At 35.4% G+C, this 20,453-nt stretch overlaps 3 protein-coding genes and 2 pseudogenes across 3 annotated transcripts; 1 reads left to right on the forward strand and 4 right to left on the reverse strand.

Moving 5' to 3' along the window:
- The first annotated feature begins 6,431 nt into the window (after positions 1-6,431).
- On the forward strand, positions 6,432-9,304 carry LOC106369788 (annotated as a pseudogene).
- LOC111208972 lies at positions 9,108-10,814 on the reverse strand (annotated as a pseudogene).
- A 321-nt stretch (positions 10,815-11,135) lies between these two features.
- On the reverse strand, positions 11,136-12,748 carry LOC106433659. The gene is made up of 2 exons (XM_013874487.3): positions 11,815-12,748; positions 11,136-11,718 (listed from the first exon to the last, which is right to left on the reverse strand). The coding sequence occupies exons 1-2, from the start codon at positions 11,941-11,943 to the stop codon at positions 11,404-11,406; spliced, it is 444 nt and encodes a 147-aa protein (XP_013729941.3). The 5' UTR covers positions 11,944-12,748; the 3' UTR covers positions 11,136-11,403.
- An 818-nt stretch (positions 12,749-13,566) lies between these two features.
- On the reverse strand, positions 13,567-16,287 carry LOC111206274 (NEDD8-activating enzyme E1 catalytic subunit-like). Its single transcript, XM_022702784.2, has 9 exons — positions 16,028-16,287; positions 15,755-15,918; positions 15,466-15,668; positions 15,153-15,385; positions 15,000-15,062; positions 14,868-14,924; positions 14,613-14,734; positions 14,382-14,499; positions 13,567-14,105 (listed from the first exon to the last, which is right to left on the reverse strand). Exons 1-9 carry the CDS (start codon positions 16,127-16,129, stop codon positions 13,791-13,793), a joined length of 1,377 nt encoding a protein of 458 aa, XP_022558505.2. The 5' UTR covers positions 16,130-16,287; the 3' UTR covers positions 13,567-13,790.
- A 361-nt stretch (positions 16,288-16,648) lies between these two features.
- On the reverse strand, positions 16,649-18,630 carry LOC111206271 (protein trichome birefringence-like 11). The gene is made up of 3 exons (XM_022702782.2): positions 17,900-18,630; positions 17,426-17,815; positions 16,649-17,349 (listed from the first exon to the last, which is right to left on the reverse strand). The coding sequence occupies exons 1-3, from the start codon at positions 18,373-18,375 to the stop codon at positions 16,806-16,808; spliced, it is 1,410 nt and encodes a 469-aa protein (XP_022558503.2). The 5' UTR covers positions 18,376-18,630; the 3' UTR covers positions 16,649-16,805.
- Positions 18,631-20,453: the final 1,823 nt, after the last annotated feature.

Raw genomic sequence — 20,453 nt, forward strand, 5'->3', positions numbered from 1 at the left:
GTCTTTTGGTTTTTGTGATATTAATTTATATTTACTGTAAGTGGAGATTGGTATACAAAAGTTCCTTTTCACGTCCCTTTTCTTTCAAAGTAGTCTGCATGGGATCCGCGTCTATCCGTTTGGGTATTATTGCATATTTTAACTATGTTATTATTGCATGTTGAAACTAATTTGCCACAGCATTCCAAAAAGCATTTATATTTCAAGAATGTTTGTTAAACTATTACATACTTGGAACACATCTTTAAACATGATTAAGTTGACAAGAACATGATTAAAGCAACCACGTAAAATCACATAACTAATAACCCATTTTTAATTTGGATCCGATCATTTGAATCCTGGATTCTGGTCTGCGTTTGTAATCCTGAATGAATGACTGTTTAAACCGGCCTTTTTTGTTTGTTGTGAAATCACCATTAATTAATTAAACTAAAATTAGTCCCCACCAACTTGATAACGTCTACATGATTAGTGACGCAATGTCTTTTTGGTGTGGTTCAATTAGGTTAAACTTTTAGATCCAGTTCTGAAAATGTGGAGGGAGCATTTTCGTTCAAAAGTGGCAATTGGGAAGGTTTCTTTGTGGCTAAGTTGAGCAAAAGGATTGGTGACTGATTTTGAACGTCTAAAATACCATGACGTCTTTAGTTTCTATCCTCAAAACGGCCACACCTTACATGAAGTTACTCTGTTACCCCTTATTTTCATTAACATATTTTTATCATTTTCCAGTTATAAAACCAGAATAAGCATTTATTTTAATAACAAAATATATTGTTCTTTGAATGTGGGCTACCTTTAGGTTCTTTATGTTGTCGCTCTCTTTGACCGAATAATTAATCAATTAAGTCATTAATTAATTTTATTGCAACATCGAAATTAAATCATGTCGACAGATTATATGAACGTATATATAAGCTGCCTCATAAGAGCATCATTATCCCGAATTTCTTAATGCGGAGTTCTTAAAGAAATATAAGAAACTGTTTTTTAATTTTTAACTAAAAAGTTAAGAAATTGTTTCTGAAAATAATCCTAAGAAACGTTAGATAATGATGCTCTAAGAAACTATGTAATTTTGGAAGGGAGGAGGACTAAACGGTGTAATCCATGTACTTCTTCGTAAGTGTAACAAGTTAAACACTTATCTTTTCAAAAACTACATCTTATGAAAAGAAAGTTTTTTACAAGAGAAACATTACAGTGTTCAAATATGGATACCATAGTCATTTAATAGTATGAGCAAGTTGAGCTATAGATTAGGATAAAAATCTGTTTTCAAAAAAAAAAGTATAGGATTCGACTCTAAAAATTTAAAAAAATTCATAATTTCATAAAAATAAATATATAAATTATGGTTAATTTTTTAAAAGTATTTAAATATATTACTAAATTTAGAATTTACAATTTCAAAAGAGACGTCAAATTTATATAAATAGAGCTACAAATGTTTTTAATTAGTTAATATTAGAACCTATAAACAATTGAAGACGGCATACGTTTTTTTGTTTGTTTTGTGACAGGACGGCGTATGTTAATTTGGCGAGTATCGTGAGTAGTGGAAACATAGCGACAAAACCATATCCTCGTTGGTTGTCTATTGGTGGATTTGCTCCTGCCAAAAATATTACACATGATATTATATCTAACCTATATATGTATATCTTGTATAATTTTGTATCGATTTATAGCATTTGTCTATCCATATGTGTATAGTTCTGAATCTTCTGATAATAAGAGTATTTTAAGAAAGGGAACAATTAATTGAGGGTATTTTTCATTGTTTTTTTGCTAAATCTAATCTATTAATTTGAAATCCTATTTTTTATCTACTTATAAATACTAAATAGTCTAAGTTGGACCATTACATTTAACTAGATTTTCTATTATTTCTACTTATATCTAACTTAATTATTATTAAATATATACCCTACCCTAAAATTAAGGAAATAAATAACTAATCTATTATTTTAAATAACGAGTTCAATTATATATATTAAAACTACTTTTAAGTAAATAATCAATTATATTTTATTTATTAATATAAAAAGAATTATATATACCCACGAATTCATATATACAACTGTACTTTAATTCAAATGTAAGAAACACATTCTTTTAAAACCCTCACCAAATACATAATATTATATCTTATAGATAAAATATTAAAACTAGATATATATATATATATATATGTATGATAAAATAAATAGTAATAGTAATTAATATTTAATGATATGCTGAAACATGTTGTTATTGATATTTTTTATAAAATAAAATAAATATTTTTACGGGTTATTCCAACACATAAAATATTTATCAAATATAAAACTCATTGAAAAAAACATAAAACATACTTTAAGTTATGCTTGAGCATTCATGTACCTGTTGCGATATGGATTGGTATTTGGAATTTTAATTCTAAATTATATCATATCCTAGGCCTCATTCTGATAAATTTATAAGTACGAACCGAGTTCAGATATAAGCTTCGGTTTTGTTTCTAAATTGTATCACATCTAAAATCCACAAAGTAACTATATATTGTTCTGATTCAGGTTATATGGTTCGGTTTGGATATATCCGAAATTAAATCCAAAATTGAAAAGCAAAACATAAGAAATAAACTTATTTATATAGGATTGGATATTTAAGGTACTTATTGAATATTTAAATACTTATTTTTAGATATAATTTCAAAATAAATATAGAATTGAATATTTGAAGTAAATATTTATGTTTCAAATATTTATATTTGCGAATTTTATGCCCATGTCTATTTTAAATGAAAAGAAAGTGCGATTATATAAAAAATTTACCAAAAAACGGGTGAAAATCTAGTTTCGATTAATTGAAGGTATACTCAGCCAAAACAAGGATACAAGACTAAGCAAGCTTCTAAATTTTAAAGAAAACAAACTAACTTTGAAACTAATAATAGGGAAAAGCCAAAACAAAAATCGAGAGTGAAAATTTCCAACAACGTTTTACTTCTGTTTATAGCCATTTTAAAAAATCGAGAGGGCATGTTTTAATGACATTACCTCCCATTTTTCAACATTTCAATAGTATATATTATTTTTTACCTTGGTGACACGATCAAACCCTAATACATAGATACTATATTGCCCTATAAAACTTCGTGCATCTGTGACGATCAACTTCGGTTGGCTACACACACTGACACACATATTATTTGTTGGTAATAATTTGAGAGAGGAATATAAATAATAATTGAAGAGATTCAAAATGGTCAAAAAAATATAATTCTTGGACACGAATATATATAAGAAAGTCATTCGTCACATTTATACAGCATTCTTACTAAGTATTAAAATGATTGAATTTGAAAGATATATATTGGATTATGCACTGTACTAAAACCATATAATTGAGTTTCTTTTTCTTTTGTAGTGAACTAGATATCTAGTTCCGAGAGGTCCATATCGGTTTTGGTTATCTTCTTCTTTTCGAGCAACTTATTTTAGTTCTTATGGAACCTTTTCATGTTCTTTAAATAGAGCTAGTACCAAATTTCACGTTTTAAGGTTTCAGGTTCTGTAATACAATAAATTTGTTCTGTTGGCGATTGTTAACTCTTGGTTACGTCGCTAAGAAATACAGTATTGTTTCCCCCACCAACTTTTTAACATCTTTTCTCACTAATTAAAAAAAAAACTAACTCACTCAATTCATCACAATTTTTTTTTAAAAAGTAACTCATCATAAATTAGCTAGATACTTTTTGAGATAGCTTAGTTCAGCTCAATTACTCTATATTTATCAATTCAAGTTTAATTATATCATCCAAATTGTGAGTTAGTAAATAAGTTATCTAACTTATACAACAAAATATAATAACAAACTAATCTAGAAGTTCAACCATTCAAAAATATCCAAAATTTATTAGAAGAGTTAAATATTAAAATTATCATCAAATGCTATAATTGTTCAAAGCCAAAATCTAACAACAAATAATAGTGTATATATATATATATATATACACGTAAATCATGGAATAATCACCCAAGTGCTGCTAAATCTATTTCATTTGAAAATATTGAGATGGCGCAAGAATTACATGTTTACTTTTTTTTGGTGCCTAGTAAAAATTCTATCTTTTCAAAGGTAATCAAGTGTAAGCGTTTATTTTCATTTTTGTTGTTAAACGAAATAATATATATTATTTGGTTGATATATTTATTCTATATGTATTATATAGTATGTATATGCTACATTAACTAAATTTTATTGTTTACAATATCAGTCAATATAGTTTAATTGATACTTAATTAACTAATTAAACATTAAAATAATATCTCGAGTGGAAATTAGCAACTTTTATGAGCTAATTAATGCTTAAATTTGAACATTTTCCTTTTGTTAATTCATTTTGAAAAATGTCCCACTGACATCCAGCAAATTTGTATGATTGTGTATTCCGGTTAATATATAGTCTTAATTAGTCAATCACATGTATTTCTGATAAGTTGTTTTTTTTGTTGTTTATGAATCTGATAAAAGCTATAAACTATCGTTTTATGAGAAAACTTAACAGCTTAATAAGAACCAGCTGATATGTTAATGGCAATGTTCCGCAATAGTAAAATGTATAAAAAAAATCATATTTTAAGTAAATTACACATCATTTAGTCATACTTCTGTCAAATGACTTGTGTAATTTACTTAAAATATGATTTTCTTTTCAATTTGTTACGGGTAAAGATAGAAAACAATTACCCAAGAAAACTAAAAAAAGGAATTGAGAAAGATAAAGTGAGGGTGAGAAAGTAGATACGATTCTCTCTGATATTTCAGACATAACAGATCATTAATTTCATTGTTTGTTAGTGAAAAGAAAGTGACGTTTCAAAGACGTATCCTAAACGCAAAATTCACTTGTCTTCTTCTTTTTTCTTTAAACATTGTATCTCTGAAAATTGTCAAGTCCCTCAATCAAAACGCTCCCTCACACTTAGAACACCCAAACAAAAAGGAGGCACCAAATCTAAAGATAGATTATAGAAATCGAGACAAAATCAAGATTTCAAAAGTGAGAAAGATATTCTTGTTTCTATTTTACAGCTCTATTTTTTTTCCTCTGAGGTCCATCAACCACCACCAACCAACCAACCAAAATGCACTATGATGAATGTCATATGTGTTTTACTCTTATGCTTTTTTTTTTGTTTAAATGTTTATTTTCCTCTTTTTCTTCTTATTTGGCAAGAAATGTATCATAATGTTGACTCATGACTCTACTGAATGTGGGCCGCTAGATAGTAAAAACAATAATGGACCAAAATATACTTATTAATATTATACACACGGTGTAGTAGTCAAAAGAAATATTAACATTATAGTGATAGTTTTTTTTTTGATAATCCAATATCTGGATCTCTCACTTAGTCCGATTATCCCACCGCATCCAACCGGAATTAGCAAGGAAGGTCCTGAAGACCAAACGGAAACCATGTTAAATCCGTTGTGGCCGGGATTCGAACTCGTGATGGCGGGCACCTCATTCGAGATTTTTTTACCACCATGCCCGGTTATGGTGATATAGTTACTATTAAATTTGCTGTTTCAGCCTTTGTCTTAAAAACCATACAAGCTATGAAAATAATTATATAAAATACAAATGTAGGCTTCTGTATTCTCTCTACTTTCAGTTTCAGCTTGATATCATAGATTTAAATTCTAAAATAGAGACATCTCTAAAACCAAAACATACAGAATCTGGAGTCAGAGATTTGCTTATGAATTAAAATTTAGAAATAAACAATATTTGTAAAATATCAATCTTAGGTCCTAGTGATTTTAACAAAGCATAATCTATTTAGGAAAAAAATATATTCTATAAACTGTAACTGATTTGAAAATGTTAATAGCTACTATCCCAAGAAGCAAATACCACCAATCAATCACTTCATCTGACAAGCGTGTTGGATCTTTTTTTTTCTTTTGTTTTGTTTCTGCATAGTGGTGTTAGATTTCAGACTTGAAAATTTTACACTTTGTATTCATTAATGGGCCTAACTAGTGTGGGCTTATCTTCTTCGTTTATATGATATATGGGCCTATGTTCACGCCTCGGTCAGTGTTATTTACTTGTTAGGTTGAGGTATGTTCTGTAATTGTTGGTGCTTGTAAGAAGAACATCTTCATATGTGGATATCAAAGACATAACACAAGTAAATTTTCAAGTATCTTAATAAAATTCAAACATTAAGAATTGTTTTTCAAACAACATACTCTCTATAAGATACTAAATAGTCCACTTTGTTTTTAAGTCTCAAGTAGAATATGCCATTGTGAAACAGGTCAAGACAAAAGAGCCATGTCCTCAAATCTCAACACAAAACAAAAAACTGGTGGTGTATGTTACTTGTTGAAGATAGGGTGAAGCAAATCCTTCCAAAATTCAAGTAAAATGCAAGTCCATGGCAACTCTCTTTTCTTTTTATCTCCCCCCCACCCTCTCTCTCTTCAAACCATTCAAGAGCCAAGCCAACATTTCCAGCGAAAATGGCAGTCTCCGCTGACTGCAGAATCTCCCTCTCTGCCCCCAGCTGCCTACGTGGCTCCTCGGGCTTGACCAGGCACATTAAGCTAGGAACCTTCTGCAATGGAGAGCTCATGGGGAAGAAGCTCAACTTGTCTCAGCTTCGATCTTCTTCTACTAACTTGTCTAAGAAGAAAATTCAAATGTCTTTAACCAGTGTAGCTGGAGAGACTAAGGTACAAGAGACTGAGTCTGAGAAAAGGGATCCAAGGACAGTGGCTTCCATTATTCTTGGAGGTGGAGCAGGAACTCGACTCTTTCCTCTCACAAAGCGTCGTGCCAAGCCTGCTGTTAGTTCCTTTCTCTGTTTCCAATATTGCTGAGTTTCTTGTAGCACAAAGTATAATTAATAGGGAATATTTTTGAACTGCAGGTTCCTATAGGGGGAGCATATAGGTTGATAGACGTACCGATGAGCAACTGCATCAATAGTGGAATCAACAAAGTCTACATACTCACACAATACAACTCAGCATCACTGAACAGGCATCTAGCTCGTGCTTACAACTCCAATGGAGTTTTTGGAGATGGCTTTGTTGAGGTTTTGATATGCTTTCTTCTTTATCCTTTTATGAACCAAAACTTGGTAACGCATCTGAGGCAATTGTTTGAAATAAATATATTTCAGGCTCTTGCTGCCACTCAAACGCCAGGAGAAACAGGTAAAAGGTGGTTCCAAGGTACAGCAGATGCGGTTAGGCAATTCCATTGGCTTTTCGAGGTAGTAAACCAATGTTTTAACTAGCTTATCTTCCCATGCAAAAAAAAACAAACGTTCCAACAATTATTTTCATAGGATGCAAGAAGCAAGGAGATAGAAGATGTGTTGATCCTTTCTGGAGAGGATGGACTATATGGATTTTGTACAAGTGAGACTAGACTACTTGATCCCATGTCTTTCATCAAGAGTTAGTTACTCATACCTTAAACTTCATTATGCAGGATCATAGACAGAGTGGTGCGGATATAAGCATTTCTTGCATACCAATAGATGACAGGTAATTAAAATGCAAAACTGAGTATATTATATAAGATCCTTATCGTTATGCTGAATCAAAGATCATGATTTATTTTATTGTCTCTTTCTGTGTTACGCGGTAGACGTGCCTCAGATTTTGGTCTAATGAAGATAGATGAGAAAGGAAGAGTTATCTCTTTCAGTGAAAAACCTAAAGGAGACGACCTGAAAGCAATGGTATGTTTAATAATATTAGCATCTTCAGAACAAAACCTTGAAGATAGTTCTAAACCTCGGGTAATCCTTAGGCAGTCGACACAACTATTCTAGGACTTTCCAAAGAAGAAGCTGAAAAGAAACCATACATAGCTTCAATGGGAGTTTATGTTTTCAAGAAAGAGATACTGTTGAATCTCTTAAGGTAAACAACAACACTTTTTAGTTCCTTTATGCTATTTTAAAAACGGTGAAAAATTAAAATAACTTGCAAGTGTTTTCAAATCAGATGGCGTTTCCCAACAGCAAACGACTTTGGTTCAGAGATTATACCCTTCTCAGCTAAAGAGTTCTACGTGAATGTCAGTAACATTCAGTTTAAGCATACATTTACGTCAAATGAGTATTGATAATAAGAGATCTTTTGAGCAGGCTTATCTATTTAATGACTATTGGGAAGACATAGGAACGATAAGATCTTTCTTTGAGGCAAATCTCGCCCTCACTGAGCATGTAAGGACAAATCTATCATCCAAGATATTATTCATAATTAAAAATATATTATGTGCTCATATTGTCACTTACGTGTATATACGTTTTAGCCACCGGCATTCAGTTTCTACGACGCAGCAAAACCAATATATACATCAAGGAGAAACCTGCCACCATCAAAAATAGATGGCTCTAAGGTAAAGCATAAGCAGCCATAATATGTCCCTACTTCCATGTCTTTTGGTTTTGGACCACTAACTCTTAAGTTCATTACATGTGAAGCTGATTGATTCGATCATTTCTCATGGGAGCTTCTTAACCAACTGCTTAGTTGAGCACAGCATTGTGGGGATTAGATCTAGAATAGGCAGTAATGTTCAGTTGAAGGTAGGCAAACTTTTTCTAATCATAACGGAAGGATTAGTCTCTTTAAAATTATATATGATGATCTAATAAGGATGGAAACTATAGGACACTGTGATGCTTGGGGCAGATTTCTACGAAACTGAAGCAGAAGTTGCATCACTGCTTGCTGAGGGAAAGGTTCCCATTGGAATTGGAGAGAACACAAAAATCAAGTAAGACTCTAACTATCAACTTATATGGTTTACCTTCTCTTTTGTGAAGCTGCATCATTCCTTTCTGCCTTCTCTTCTTGACTTCTCCTTTTCCCTACAGAGAATGCATTATAGACAAGAATGCTAGAGTGGGGAAGAATGTAATCATCGCAAACTCGGAGGTAAAATCTCCTTTTATTTAAGAAAAAAAATTGGACCACCATCAGACATACAAGTCTTGGTTTGCGTATCTTATTTCCAATGGCTTGCAGGGAGTACAAGAAGCAGATAGGTCATCCGATGGATTTTACATCAGATCTGGCATTACAGTAATCTTGAAGAATTCAGTAATCCGAGATGGTGCTGTGATATGATACTCTTTTAAGTTTTCAAGTGTAAGAACTAAGAGTACAGAGCAGAAAAAATCAAAAGTATATTGATAATGATGAGGTTTATTATATAATCTTTCCATGTAATTGATAATATGTATTAAGCTGGTGGTATTTTGACTCACCTGTACTGGTGGTTATGAAAAAAAATGGAGGAAAAACAAAGGCAAATATGCAAAGTTTATGTACAGCAAAGTTTTAAAACTGTACCTACAACATAAGTTCCTTGCAGCTGAACATTAGTTCATCTTTGATGAGCTTAAGCTAACTTGCTATTGGCTTTTTTTTTTTTTTTTTTTGCTCCACTTTGCTATAGTGTTATACCAACCCCATTGGAAAAACAAACCAATGAATCTAATAAGACCACCGAACATAACTTCCATGAAAGCATGCCAAACTGATCTCTGAGGAGACATGCCACTGGTCGAAATAGATAGCAAGTAGCCAATGAAATGGCACGTCACTGTGAACTTTCCTGCTTTGATACCATCCAAACATATCTTGGCTACTTCCTTAGTTTTCATTGAACCCGAGGATGAAGCAATGATGGAAGTGAGCTCTGGCTTACCTTCTTCAGACCCTGGTGTGTCAGTGTCTGGAGGAAACAGAAGAGACACATGAATGTCATGAGATATAACTTCTTGCTGCAACGCTTGCGCTAAGCCCTGAAGCCCAAACTTGCTCGCTGAGTATGCAGTGTAACCATAGATTCCTGCCTGAACAAGTCAAACAAAACACACAAAGGCAATCAATCACAAAACAAAAGTTCTTGATCTACTCTGAGGTCTATGGAGATAACAAAACGAACCTGACCAGCTTCCCACAAGATTGACATCAATCATAAACTTGACTTCCTCCGTACTCTGTTTCTCCAGCTCCTTTCCTATAAACACGCCTTGGTTAACGATCAACACATCGATCGGCCCTGATTGGTTAACCGCTTTGGAAACGGCGTCGTAATCACGAACGTCGGCAGAGAACGTGGCAACGTCGACGCCGGTTGCTAGCTTGATGGATCGTTTGGCATCGGCTAGCTTAGAGAGGGAGCGTGCGAGGATGGAGACTCGAGCTCCCTCGGAGGCGGCAAGGTGAGCATGAGCGAGACCTAGACCTATGCCGCTTGATCCACCACCGGTGATGAAGACGTGGCGGGACTTGATCGGGATCTTGACGGAGTCTAGGCCGTACGATCAAAGCCAAGATGATGAGAAGAGAAACGATGAAGAGAGTGAAGACAAGGAAGAGAGAAGAAATGGCCGCCATGTGTAAGTTCTTTAGACTTGATGTTCTTGTCTCTCTGTGAATTTATCTTTACTTTTATGTTTATCTTCTGTCTGAAAATATACTATGTTAAATCTTGTCTCGAGGGTTGTTGGTTACAGATATTGATATTGTTACTGGTTTATTATAGTCTCTTGTCTGTTCATTGTTTGCATTTCCATTTCATCTCTTTTGATTCATGTTCAATGTTGAGAGTTTGGTTAATCTTTAGACATCTTTATGTTGATGTTCTTGTCTGTGTGTGAGCTTACTTACCTTTATGTTTATGTTCTGTCTATGTGTGAAAGAGTGCTGTGTGATATATACTGAAAAATAAGATATTTTGTTTAATAGATAGGAGGGAAGTGAAACAACATATTATTTTGCTCTAAATAGTAAAGAAGAAAGGGAATGAATGAGAACTAATAATGGCAGAGAGATGGGCATGTGAGGGTGAGTGGCATGGCATGACAGAAGGTGTGTGTGAGCTTGTGACAGTCTTTTTGGACCTCTTTCTTAGTTTAAGATTAGATCTGACTTTTCTTTAATATTCAGAGACAGTGTGGCAAACTCGTCTGTGATGTCCCCAAGATATTGATTGATTGGACAGAGACATAGAACATTTGCTAATTCCACATGGGGGTTTGTCCTTACACATTCCTCCATTAATCTTTTGTTGTAATCAACCAACAAGATTTCGCAACTTGATTTTTATTAATCCTTAAAAACATATTTTACAAATAGAGAAGTCAGTGAAACATCATCTCTAAAATAACCAAGAAAGAGTTGCATTAAAACAAGAACAAGCTTGGAACACATCTCCAAGTACCTTCCTTCCTTATAGAATCTTTATTCTTCCTGATTTACAAACAAACAAATCTTATGCATCTATAAAATATTATATTGTTATATGAATCAATCACACCAAAAGCCATGAATCTTGCAGAATATTTGTTAAATTAATTAACTGTAGATAGAAGCTGCATCTCTGTAGGTTCTTCTTGGGATAGAAGCATGAACGTTACTAGTTACCATGCTGCTCTTGTTGTTGTGAGTGGTGAGGGTACCTCTTAAGTTGTCATGATTCTGCTGATACTGTTGTCTGTTTTGATGAAGAGAGTGTTGTTGCTTGGCGTTGAAGGAACTAACCCTGCCTTGCTTCGGATGATGAGGTCTTCTTCTGGTCTGAGAAGATTTAGGGATGAAAACACCAGTCCCTTTGCTCTGTTCTTGATGGTACATATATGGAGCCGTTTGGTAGCCTCCTCTGAACATACCCTGTTTACACACAAGATTCAAGAAATACACTTCGTTTAGAGAGAGGTATCTTCAGAGAGAGAGAGAGGTTAGGTGTGTGTGGACAGAGGAACAAACCTGGAGCGCGAGTGGGGAGGAGGAAGAGAGTGAAACAGGGTTAAGCTGTTCATCTTCATCCATGATGAGAAGAGAGATCTGTTTGCTTATGTCTGCAAAGAAGACATCATCATCAAGCTCTAACTCCATAGCTTTCTTGAGACTTGGTTGTTCTGTACAAACAAGTCTTGTGTATGTTTTTTTGTTATCTTTGCTTCAAGTGGAGTTCGAGGGAACGTTGAAGGAGTCAAATAAATAGGCCAGAAAATACTGGCCCTTAGAGAGAGGAAGAGAGAGAGAGGAGCATGTGGGTGGGAGCGTGGGGCCATTAGAAAAAAAGAAAGAGATTTTGAACAATGTAAATCTAATCTGGCCAAGTCCCTACAATACATAGCATGAAGGACACAAGTAGGTTGTGCATTGATGTTATCCAGTTGTTAACTGTTATAAAGATAGAAATCAAAGTTCACAAACAACAAATATCCACTGTTTTTATAAAAATATCATATACTTAACCAAATTTTTTTATAGCTTTACTAAATTGCTACCAATATAACTAAACTGAACCAACAAATGTTCAGATACCCTTAATGGGAAAAAGGGGAAAAAATCTTTGCTAGAGCCATAATGAAGTATTTGTTATGTATCCTAAAACAGCCACATCTGACGACAGTTTGTGGATTGTGGTGAGCAATTGAGGAAATAGACACTACACAATTTGGATTTTGGAGAGAGAGAGATAGAGAGAGAATCAAACTCATTGATATGATATGGTTTGAGGATAGTGTTTGAGTGAAGTAGGGTCACACACCTATCATATTTGATGATAGTTCATATAAACCATTTCCCAAGCAAAGCTTGATGGTATAGGTACACGATTATCTATTTTATAATCACTTTCCAAGTAAAAGAACACACAAGGAGTTCATATCACTTGTTTTTTTTAATTGTTAAGATAATGATTTTAATTCATTTTGGGGGCCTTTGATTAGTGATCTGCATGCTCAAATCTTGACCTTTCACTGGTGATAATGAACAAACAAGTTATAGAACTTACCTTATCTCTTCGACCCATACTATAGGTTTCAAAAGGCTAGTTTAAAAGTCTCCAAGATCATATGAAGGGAAAGGTGCAAAGTGTAAGCAAGTATAGCCACAAACAGAAGAAGAGAAAAAAAGGAAATATTTAAACAGATAAGTTTTCTAAAAAATGTAAAAAGGCAAGTTGTACAATACATAAATTCTTTAAATTAGGAGGTGTTATTGGTTTATAGATTTTTATTGATTTATAAATTCATATAGTATTTATAAATCCAAGTAAAATATACAAATTTTCAAATTTTCTCGGATTAGTATTTACAAATCCAGAGATTTTCCTTCGGATTTGAGCATTTGTATTTTTCACAAAGAAATCCATGCAAATCCATTCAAATACATTATGAAATCAAATCTATTAGTAAATCCGTATGATTGAATAACACTTGATTTGAATTCGAATTTATGAATCATTAAACGAATAACACTTGATTTGAATTAGAGTTTATGAATCATTAAACGAATATCACATGATTTCAATACATATTTTAAAATCATAGAACCAATAACACTAGATTTAGTTTGAATTTTCAAATCCATCAAAATACACCAACTAATAACCCCCAATTAATAAGAGTTGTTTTATATAAAAATTATGAAGGAAAAAAATCACTAGTTTTAGATGAAAAACTGACTTGGATTTTGATGATAGTTGGAAACTTGGAACTTCAGAACATATGAACTCAAACAAAAGATCAGCTTGTTTCATGCTCTCTGTGTTATTTCTTGTCACAGAAACACACACATCTTGGACTAGGTTAAGAATATTCATATAAAACCCATCTGTTTCAGGCTCTTAGGATTTGCTGTCACAGCTATTAACTACAGAACCAAAAAAAAGACCAATGATGAAACGGGACACAAGTCAAGCTTCCCAATTATCTTAATGGATCTTGCTGCGATCAAAGGGGTGTTTTTCTCTTAGAATTCACTCTCAAAGTGGCTGTATCCATGTCTGCAACACCATCAACTTCTTTGAAAACAACCCTTAGCTTCGTTAAGCTTGATTGTTTCTCTTCGTTCTTGAGGGCTGTGCCAAATACATGAACAGTGTCCTTCTCGACTCTTCCCATGAGGTCATAGAGCGGCTTGCTTAGGTTTGGTCTGTGCATTTCTTCTAGAACCGGAGGCGCCTGCATGTAGAGGCTGTCTTTGCCGTGTTTGACACTTGCTTTCGACAATAGAAGCTTCGGATGTTCTTCAAGCATGTCAATGAACTAGGAGAAACAAAATGGCAACTGAGACGCAGAATTTTAAATGGACAACATAGATGTACTTAGCACGAATAACTCAAGAAATAAAGATATAGCCAAAAGGGTAGTATACAGCTTGGAAACAGTGAGAAGATTAACAGATCCAACCATTGATACAGGGATGAAATATGGCACTAGAGAAGTGGATAAGTGAGCATAACTAAAGCAACCAATGGCTAAGAAAATAAGGATCGTGGAGGTATTAAATGGAGAACGAGACAATAGGGCTAGAGGAAGGACCTTTTGCAAAGTAATTGAGGTGTCCAGCTCTATCAGAATTCCCGGACCACATACAAGACACTCCTTGTCGCTCTCAAATTCAGTCACTTTAGTGTGGAGACCCTCTCCACCATTATACCTTTGGGAAAATGAAAACCAACCAAATTGTTTCAGGATAACTCTCAACTCTTTGCAAATTCTTATATCTAAGTAGAGAAACTCTAGTCAAATAAGAAATAAGTAAAACCATACGTCAGATAATTTGCAAGTGTTTTGCTACATCCAGATACAATCTTCAAGGTTTCAAGTGCACAAGCTGCGGATATGATCGCGTTGGTGGATGCAATCGCCGGTATGATGTTTTTAACCACACCCTATATGCAAAAAAAAAAACAAGGGTTCTCTCATCATAGTTCCTTATTGAATATAAACTGACGCTGCATGCTTAACAGGTCACACTTGCTTCAACAGATTACTGGAATATTTGTGAAACTGACAAGAACATACTTGTGTGAGAGAGTATGTGACACCCGGAATTCCAAAAAGCTCGGCTCTCTTGATAGCCTGCGAAGATAATGCAAAATATGATATAAACCAAATTTAAAACGCAAAACATAAGAGAGCAAAAGAAAGACTTACCTCATCATAGACCCACTTCATATGTTCCGGCTCATCAGGATCAAATGATTTTCCACCATGAACCTTCAGGAAGAATAAACTACTACTATAGTCACCGCAACAAATATATATATATATATATACCCTTGGAAAGAGTCTCTTTGAAAAGAATACCTCATGCCACTTAATGAGATGAGCATACTCAATGCAATGAGCTGCATTCCTGGGGGTTTCTGCAAGAGTGCACAAGGGAAACTTCACTTGAGGTGGGAAAAGCCAAATGGTGCACTCAAAACAGGGTGTAACTCCAGGGACGATAACTCTAGCATGACCCTTGAAACCTTCGGTTCCTCCATCTACCATCGGCTTGATTGTTTCACTCCTCGGGTTATCATCCTCATCATACTCTATACTCCACACAAAACAAATGATTAGAGAGGGAAAAAAAACACAAAAGGCAGAGAGAAGTTAAAACAAATATCCATACCAAGAAAGCCACAAGCTACACCATTGATGTATCTCCGAGCTTCGATGGAGTCAAGACCAAGAGCAATGATATTAAAATCGTTATAAAAGTCAAGCTCTTTGTCTTCTATACGCGAAAAATGAGGCTTAATCTCCACCCCGCTCACTCTCTCCATCACACGCTTTGCTGCTACCTCTGCCTTAGGCTTTCCTACATCCTCAAGTCTAATTACAAACCAAATCAATCAATCATATATGAAACAATCAAATCAATACAGATTAAACGAATGAGAGGAAGAAGGAGAAATGACCTGAAGAGGAACTGGCGATTGAGATTGGTGACCTCGATTCGATCCATGTCAATCACATCCAGATTACGAAATCCAGAAAGAGCCAAGTCCTTGAGAAGCTCACAGCCCAATCCACCCGCACCAACCACCAATACTCTCACATATTCTCGTATATCGTCTCTCAGCTGTACAATGAAAATTCATCTCATCAAAACCATAAAACGATACAGAAAATTTTCAAATAGAAGCAAATCATCATCGAAGCAACGATGAGTGATTAAGGTTTTTGTTTACATCGGTTCCGGGGAAGAAGCCGGGGCCGACGAGATTCCCAGATCTGAGAAGAAGCTTGTCGAGGTCTCTCGACTTGCTCTGAGGAGCATCCATTAAAACCATACGAGAGAGAGTGTCGATTCAGAGAAACTGATGACGGATCTGAAACTGATGACGGAGGAGAGCTCCAACTCTAACAATCCAAGGAGGCGATACACACTGCCACGGAGAGCTCCGAAACCTCTCTTGCGACACGACCCTTATACTTACTGGGTCAACCATGGGCCTGGGCCCAAAACTATATTATATATTAGGAAAAATGTTACTTAATTATGTTAATTTGGCTTTTTCAAGCTTTTGTCTATATTAGGAAAAATGTTAATTAATTGTTAATTTGGCTTTTTCCTCTTGCTAAATTTTGGTGGATTTTTTTACTATTTATAAAAGTTTGGAATATTTAAGCAAATCACATCATGTTGTCTTGATGATATTGTTCAAAGATTCGATTAAAATATGGGATTTAATAAAAAAATAGTTAATCAATCTTGTATGTGCTGTTGGATTCATATGAATAACTCTTTCTATTTCTGTTCAGTACGTAATGTTACTTTTGTATTATGACTTTTTATATGAATAATCTGATGAAGTAAATCAAATCTTTTGAAGGTAATGAGAAGTATCTTTACAACCAAGGATGCTTTTAACCTATTCAGTAACTACATATATCCCCCACCCAATTAACCTAATCACCCAATCAAAAGCCTCAGTGTTTTAAGGTCAGGCTCTGAACAACAAGATGCTATGTAAAGTTGTCTGAACCGCCACTGTTTGATCTTGAATAGCCTTCATGCTTAAGAAACAACGCAAAGAGAATCTCGTTCCACGCATCAGGAACACCAGGGAGACACCAATGGCTACAGTCTTGTCTGTGTACCGGTGCAGGACTAGCCGACCCCAAGTAGTACAGCGATGGGTGACCATCGTTTCTCTGAGCAGCCATGGCCGTTATGTTCAGCAGTTTCAGCTTAGCCGCCGCCTGTGATGATGTGTTCGAGTGGTAAAGAGGTGACAAGACGTCTCCAAGGAGCTTCAGATGTTCCCATGTCTCTGGTGGAACTAGAGAGGCTCCAAAGTCAGGTAGTGTCTCCATATGACACGTTCCTCCGCTTCTCCAATCTCCTCCCCTGAAATGCACTGGAGCAAATGTGCGGAAGAAGACTTGCGTTTTGCTTGAATCAACCTCTTCTTGTATCCACTTCACAACGGTCTTCATAGCTCGTCTATAAGCATGCTCTATCTTCATCTTCATCCTCACTTTCGCTCCTTCTTGAAAGTAACAACCTCTGCAACAATAACACTCGGTCAGGGAACCAAACACAAACAGTTAGGTGCAAGGATTGTTAAAGAAAGAAGCTAAACCCGCGGATAGTTTTCTCATAGTTCCACCAATGCCCAGTGTTAAACACCAACACATCCGCGTCTCTCCACTTGTCAGCATACCAATCCATCGTCTCCAGCTTAAGAGTCGTCTTCACCTTCTCCGGATACCCTTTAGGAGGACGGCTCTGGAGAACCAGAAACGGTGCTCTATAGTACTCAACAGTGCAGTTGTAGTCATGAAACTTGAAGACAAAGAAGCCCATGTGCTTAGTTATAGTCCTGTTGTTTACTTCGTAAACCGAACCCTTGTTCTCAACTCCAGAAGAGAGCATACAGAGAAGAGACTCCCATTGGTTCCTCCCAATCGAGTCTCCTACGAATACTAGCCTCTTGTTCCTTAGCTTCTCCAGCATCAACTTCGCATCGAATCTGAAACTCAAAGCAAACTCTTACTTTACTAAACTAATCAAAACGCAGGAGAAACGGTAACAAAACGCAGGAGAAAACATTTACCTAGGCAAATCACAGTGAGTAGGTTGCCATCTCCACTTAGTGTAGAACACATCAAGTCTCCCAAACTCAGTGCATCTGAATCCTTCATCAAGAAAGGAGCAATCTTTGGAGTGATACAACGGATACGCTTCGTCCCAAACCCATCTCCCATGAAACACATCACATCCACTCCCATTCTCATCAAGAAACTCAGCTCTGTTTCCGTTATTGTTGTTGCTGTTGTTATCTCCAGAGCCAGCATCGAGCTCCTTGAGCCAGAGGAATCTATCGGACTGATTCGAAAAGTCGCGGCTTTTGGATTGAGCTACGTTTGTGTAGTCGAGGTAGAAGAAGCTGAAGACCAAACACAAACCCACCAAGAAGAAACCCAAGACTCCTAGTGAGGGCTCGAAGACGAGTCGTAAGCGCTTGAATCTCTTGATTGCTTCGGGGATTGGTGTGGCTTCGTCGTCTTCGAGAGATGGGTTCTTCGACATCTGTGTATTAGTGAGGGAAACAGCTGCTGAAAGTAGAAGACTTTACTCTTCTTCTTGCGGCTCTTTAATGAGAAACAAGAATGGCCAGTGAAGCTGAAGAGGCAGCGTTGCTTGAAGAGATATTAGATTCGAAGCTACGACGATTAAGTGTTTCGGCTCGCTTTCAAAATCTAAGCAAGTGATATTAAACAATAAAGAACACTCTCTTAACTTTTTCTTGACCGTCTTGTTTCTCAAAAGGGAGGAGAGAGAGAGAGACTTGGAGAGAAGTATCAAGTATGTATGAATCGTGGGTCCTTTTTTTTAAGTGGTGGGTCCCGTAGATCCAAGAGATGGCGCACGCGCGATCATGGCGCGTAACACAAGTGGTGAGAAAGAGGTGGGTCGAAAACGGCGTCGCTTTACGGTGCGTATTAAAACGGTTAAAGTCGTTTGGTGGGTTGTAGTAACCCTGCGACTTCGGTTTTCCGAAACTGAACCGAACCGAACCGTCGGTTTTTGGTTAACCGAAATTTTAAAAACCATTTCTAAAAGTAACCGAATTATATTTCGGTTCGGTTTTTGGTTATTTTCGGTTTTTACCTAAATTTCCGAAAATAACCGTTTTTATGATTTTCGGTTAATTTCGGTATAGGTTTTTAAAAAATCTCGGATTTTTCGGTTAAATTTGGTTATTTTCGGTTATTTCGGTTCGGATTTTCGGTTATTTTCGGTTAGTTACGGTTAATTTCGGTTATTTTCGGTTTTTCCAAAAAAAAAAAAAAAAACAAAAACCGAACCCAAAATCAAATTATTTTTAAAATCCTACCGAACCAAACCGATCTCGAAAACATAACCGAACCGAAAACCGAAAATATCGGTTCGGTTCGGCTGGTTCGGTTCGAGGCAAAGTCGCAGGGCTAGGTTGTAGTATTGGTCTGAACTTTCGTTTTCCTTTTTCACTAACCGAAAATAGCGTTTTGGTCCAAAATGTTTACATTAGATTATTACAGTATCAAAAGGTTTTGTTCCAATGAATAAAGAAAAAAGTTGGTTTGGTAGACTCAATAAAACTGAACGTGGAGATCAGATGGAATCTTCTAATGATTAAAGAAAAAAATAATTAATTTAGGAAGCTCGGAGCCGTCCATGGCGGAGATTAGCATGAACACATCACATGTCATGTTTGTCTAGGGACAAGATTCAATGAGTCAGAGAGGGAGAACCGAGAAGAGCTTGCGTACCGGCCAAGATCAGATTACCCTTTATTTAGTCGTCTTACTATGAGATCTCAAGATCATTAAAAAGGCTTTTATGTTTATATGATGAATTCAAGGTAATAATAAATGTTTTTTTTATAATGATTTGGTCGAACCATGAAACGTAGAAAGAGTGTAAGAGATGATGGATCTCAAGGTAATTCCATTTACACTTGTTTGTTGCTTTCTCTTGTGTTGACCTTTGCGATCTGCAGACGCTTTTCTCGTCGTAAAAACAGATCTTTGTAGGGACCAAGAAGAACTATAATAGGAATGGACTAAATAAGGGCTGGGTTTATATCTTCCAGGGCAGGGCTGGGCTTAAAAACCCTTTTTAACATCCCAACAAGGAGCAAACCATGCACAAAGTTTGGATCTCAACTACAATTCTATTCTTTGAGTTTCATAAGTTTGAAAATGATTTAGACAATATATCATAACTGAGATAAAAAGGAAAAATGGTGGGATAGTCACAGATTGATCTTAACGTTGTTCCTAGCAAGTTCACAAGAAACTGATATGATCTACCTTCTCTTCTCCCACCCCTCCATATTGTTATTTGTCCCACCTCGCCTCCTCTTGTTCATCTACAAGACCAATGAATACTCAAAGTTCTTAAGGGTTTGGTTTGCAAACCGATTAGAGTAGCTTAGGACCGTTAGGTAGCAGTTTTCTTAATAAGAATTACTAGCTATTCAAACAGACTCACATTTTTTTTGAAGAATTTTTTTTTGAATCTGAATAAATTTAACATCAATTAAAAAAAAAAGTTCCGTAAGAGCTTCTAACAGAGCATAAATTATATTCAAGAAGCAATGATTAAGAACATATATAGAAAGT

The sequence above is a fragment of the Brassica napus genome, chromosome A10 (assembly GCF_020379485.1).
Source record: "Brassica napus cultivar Da-Ae chromosome A10, Da-Ae, whole genome shotgun sequence".
In the NCBI taxonomy this organism is placed as follows: Eukaryota; Viridiplantae; Streptophyta; class Magnoliopsida; order Brassicales; family Brassicaceae; genus Brassica; species Brassica napus.

Bases quoted from the DNA above. Each gene is read 5' to 3' on its own strand.
- LOC106433659 (XM_013874487.3), bottom strand. From the start codon at position 11,943: ATGGAGTTAGAGCTTGATGATGATGTCTTCTTTGCAGACATAAGCAAA. The intron at 11,719-11,814 runs GTTTGTTCCTCT...GTGTGTAAACAG, and splicing joins CCTCCCCACTCGCGCTCCAG to GGTATGTTCAGAGGAGGCTA.
- LOC111206274 (XM_022702784.2), bottom strand. From the start codon at position 16,129: ATGGTTTTAATGGATGCTCCTCAGAGCAAGTCGAGAGACCTCGACAAG. The intron at 14,925-14,999 runs GTAAGTCTTTCT...TTATCTTCGCAG, and splicing joins TGAAGTGGGTCTATGATGAG to GCTATCAAGAGAGCCGAGCT. The intron at 14,735-14,867 runs GTATGTTCTTGT...TTTTGCATATAG, and splicing joins TCACATACTCTCTCACACAA to GGTGTGGTTAAAAACATCAT.
- LOC111206271 (XM_022702782.2), bottom strand. From the start codon at position 18,375: ATGTCGAAGAACCCATCTCTCGAAGACGACGAAGCCACACCAATCCCC. The intron at 17,816-17,899 runs GTAAATGTTTTC...TTTGAGTTTCAG, and splicing joins ACTCACTGTGATTTGCCTAG to ATTCGATGCGAAGTTGATGC. The intron at 17,350-17,425 runs GTTTAGCTTCTT...TTATTGTTGCAG, and splicing joins TATGAGAAAACTATCCGCGG to AGGTTGTTACTTTCAAGAAG.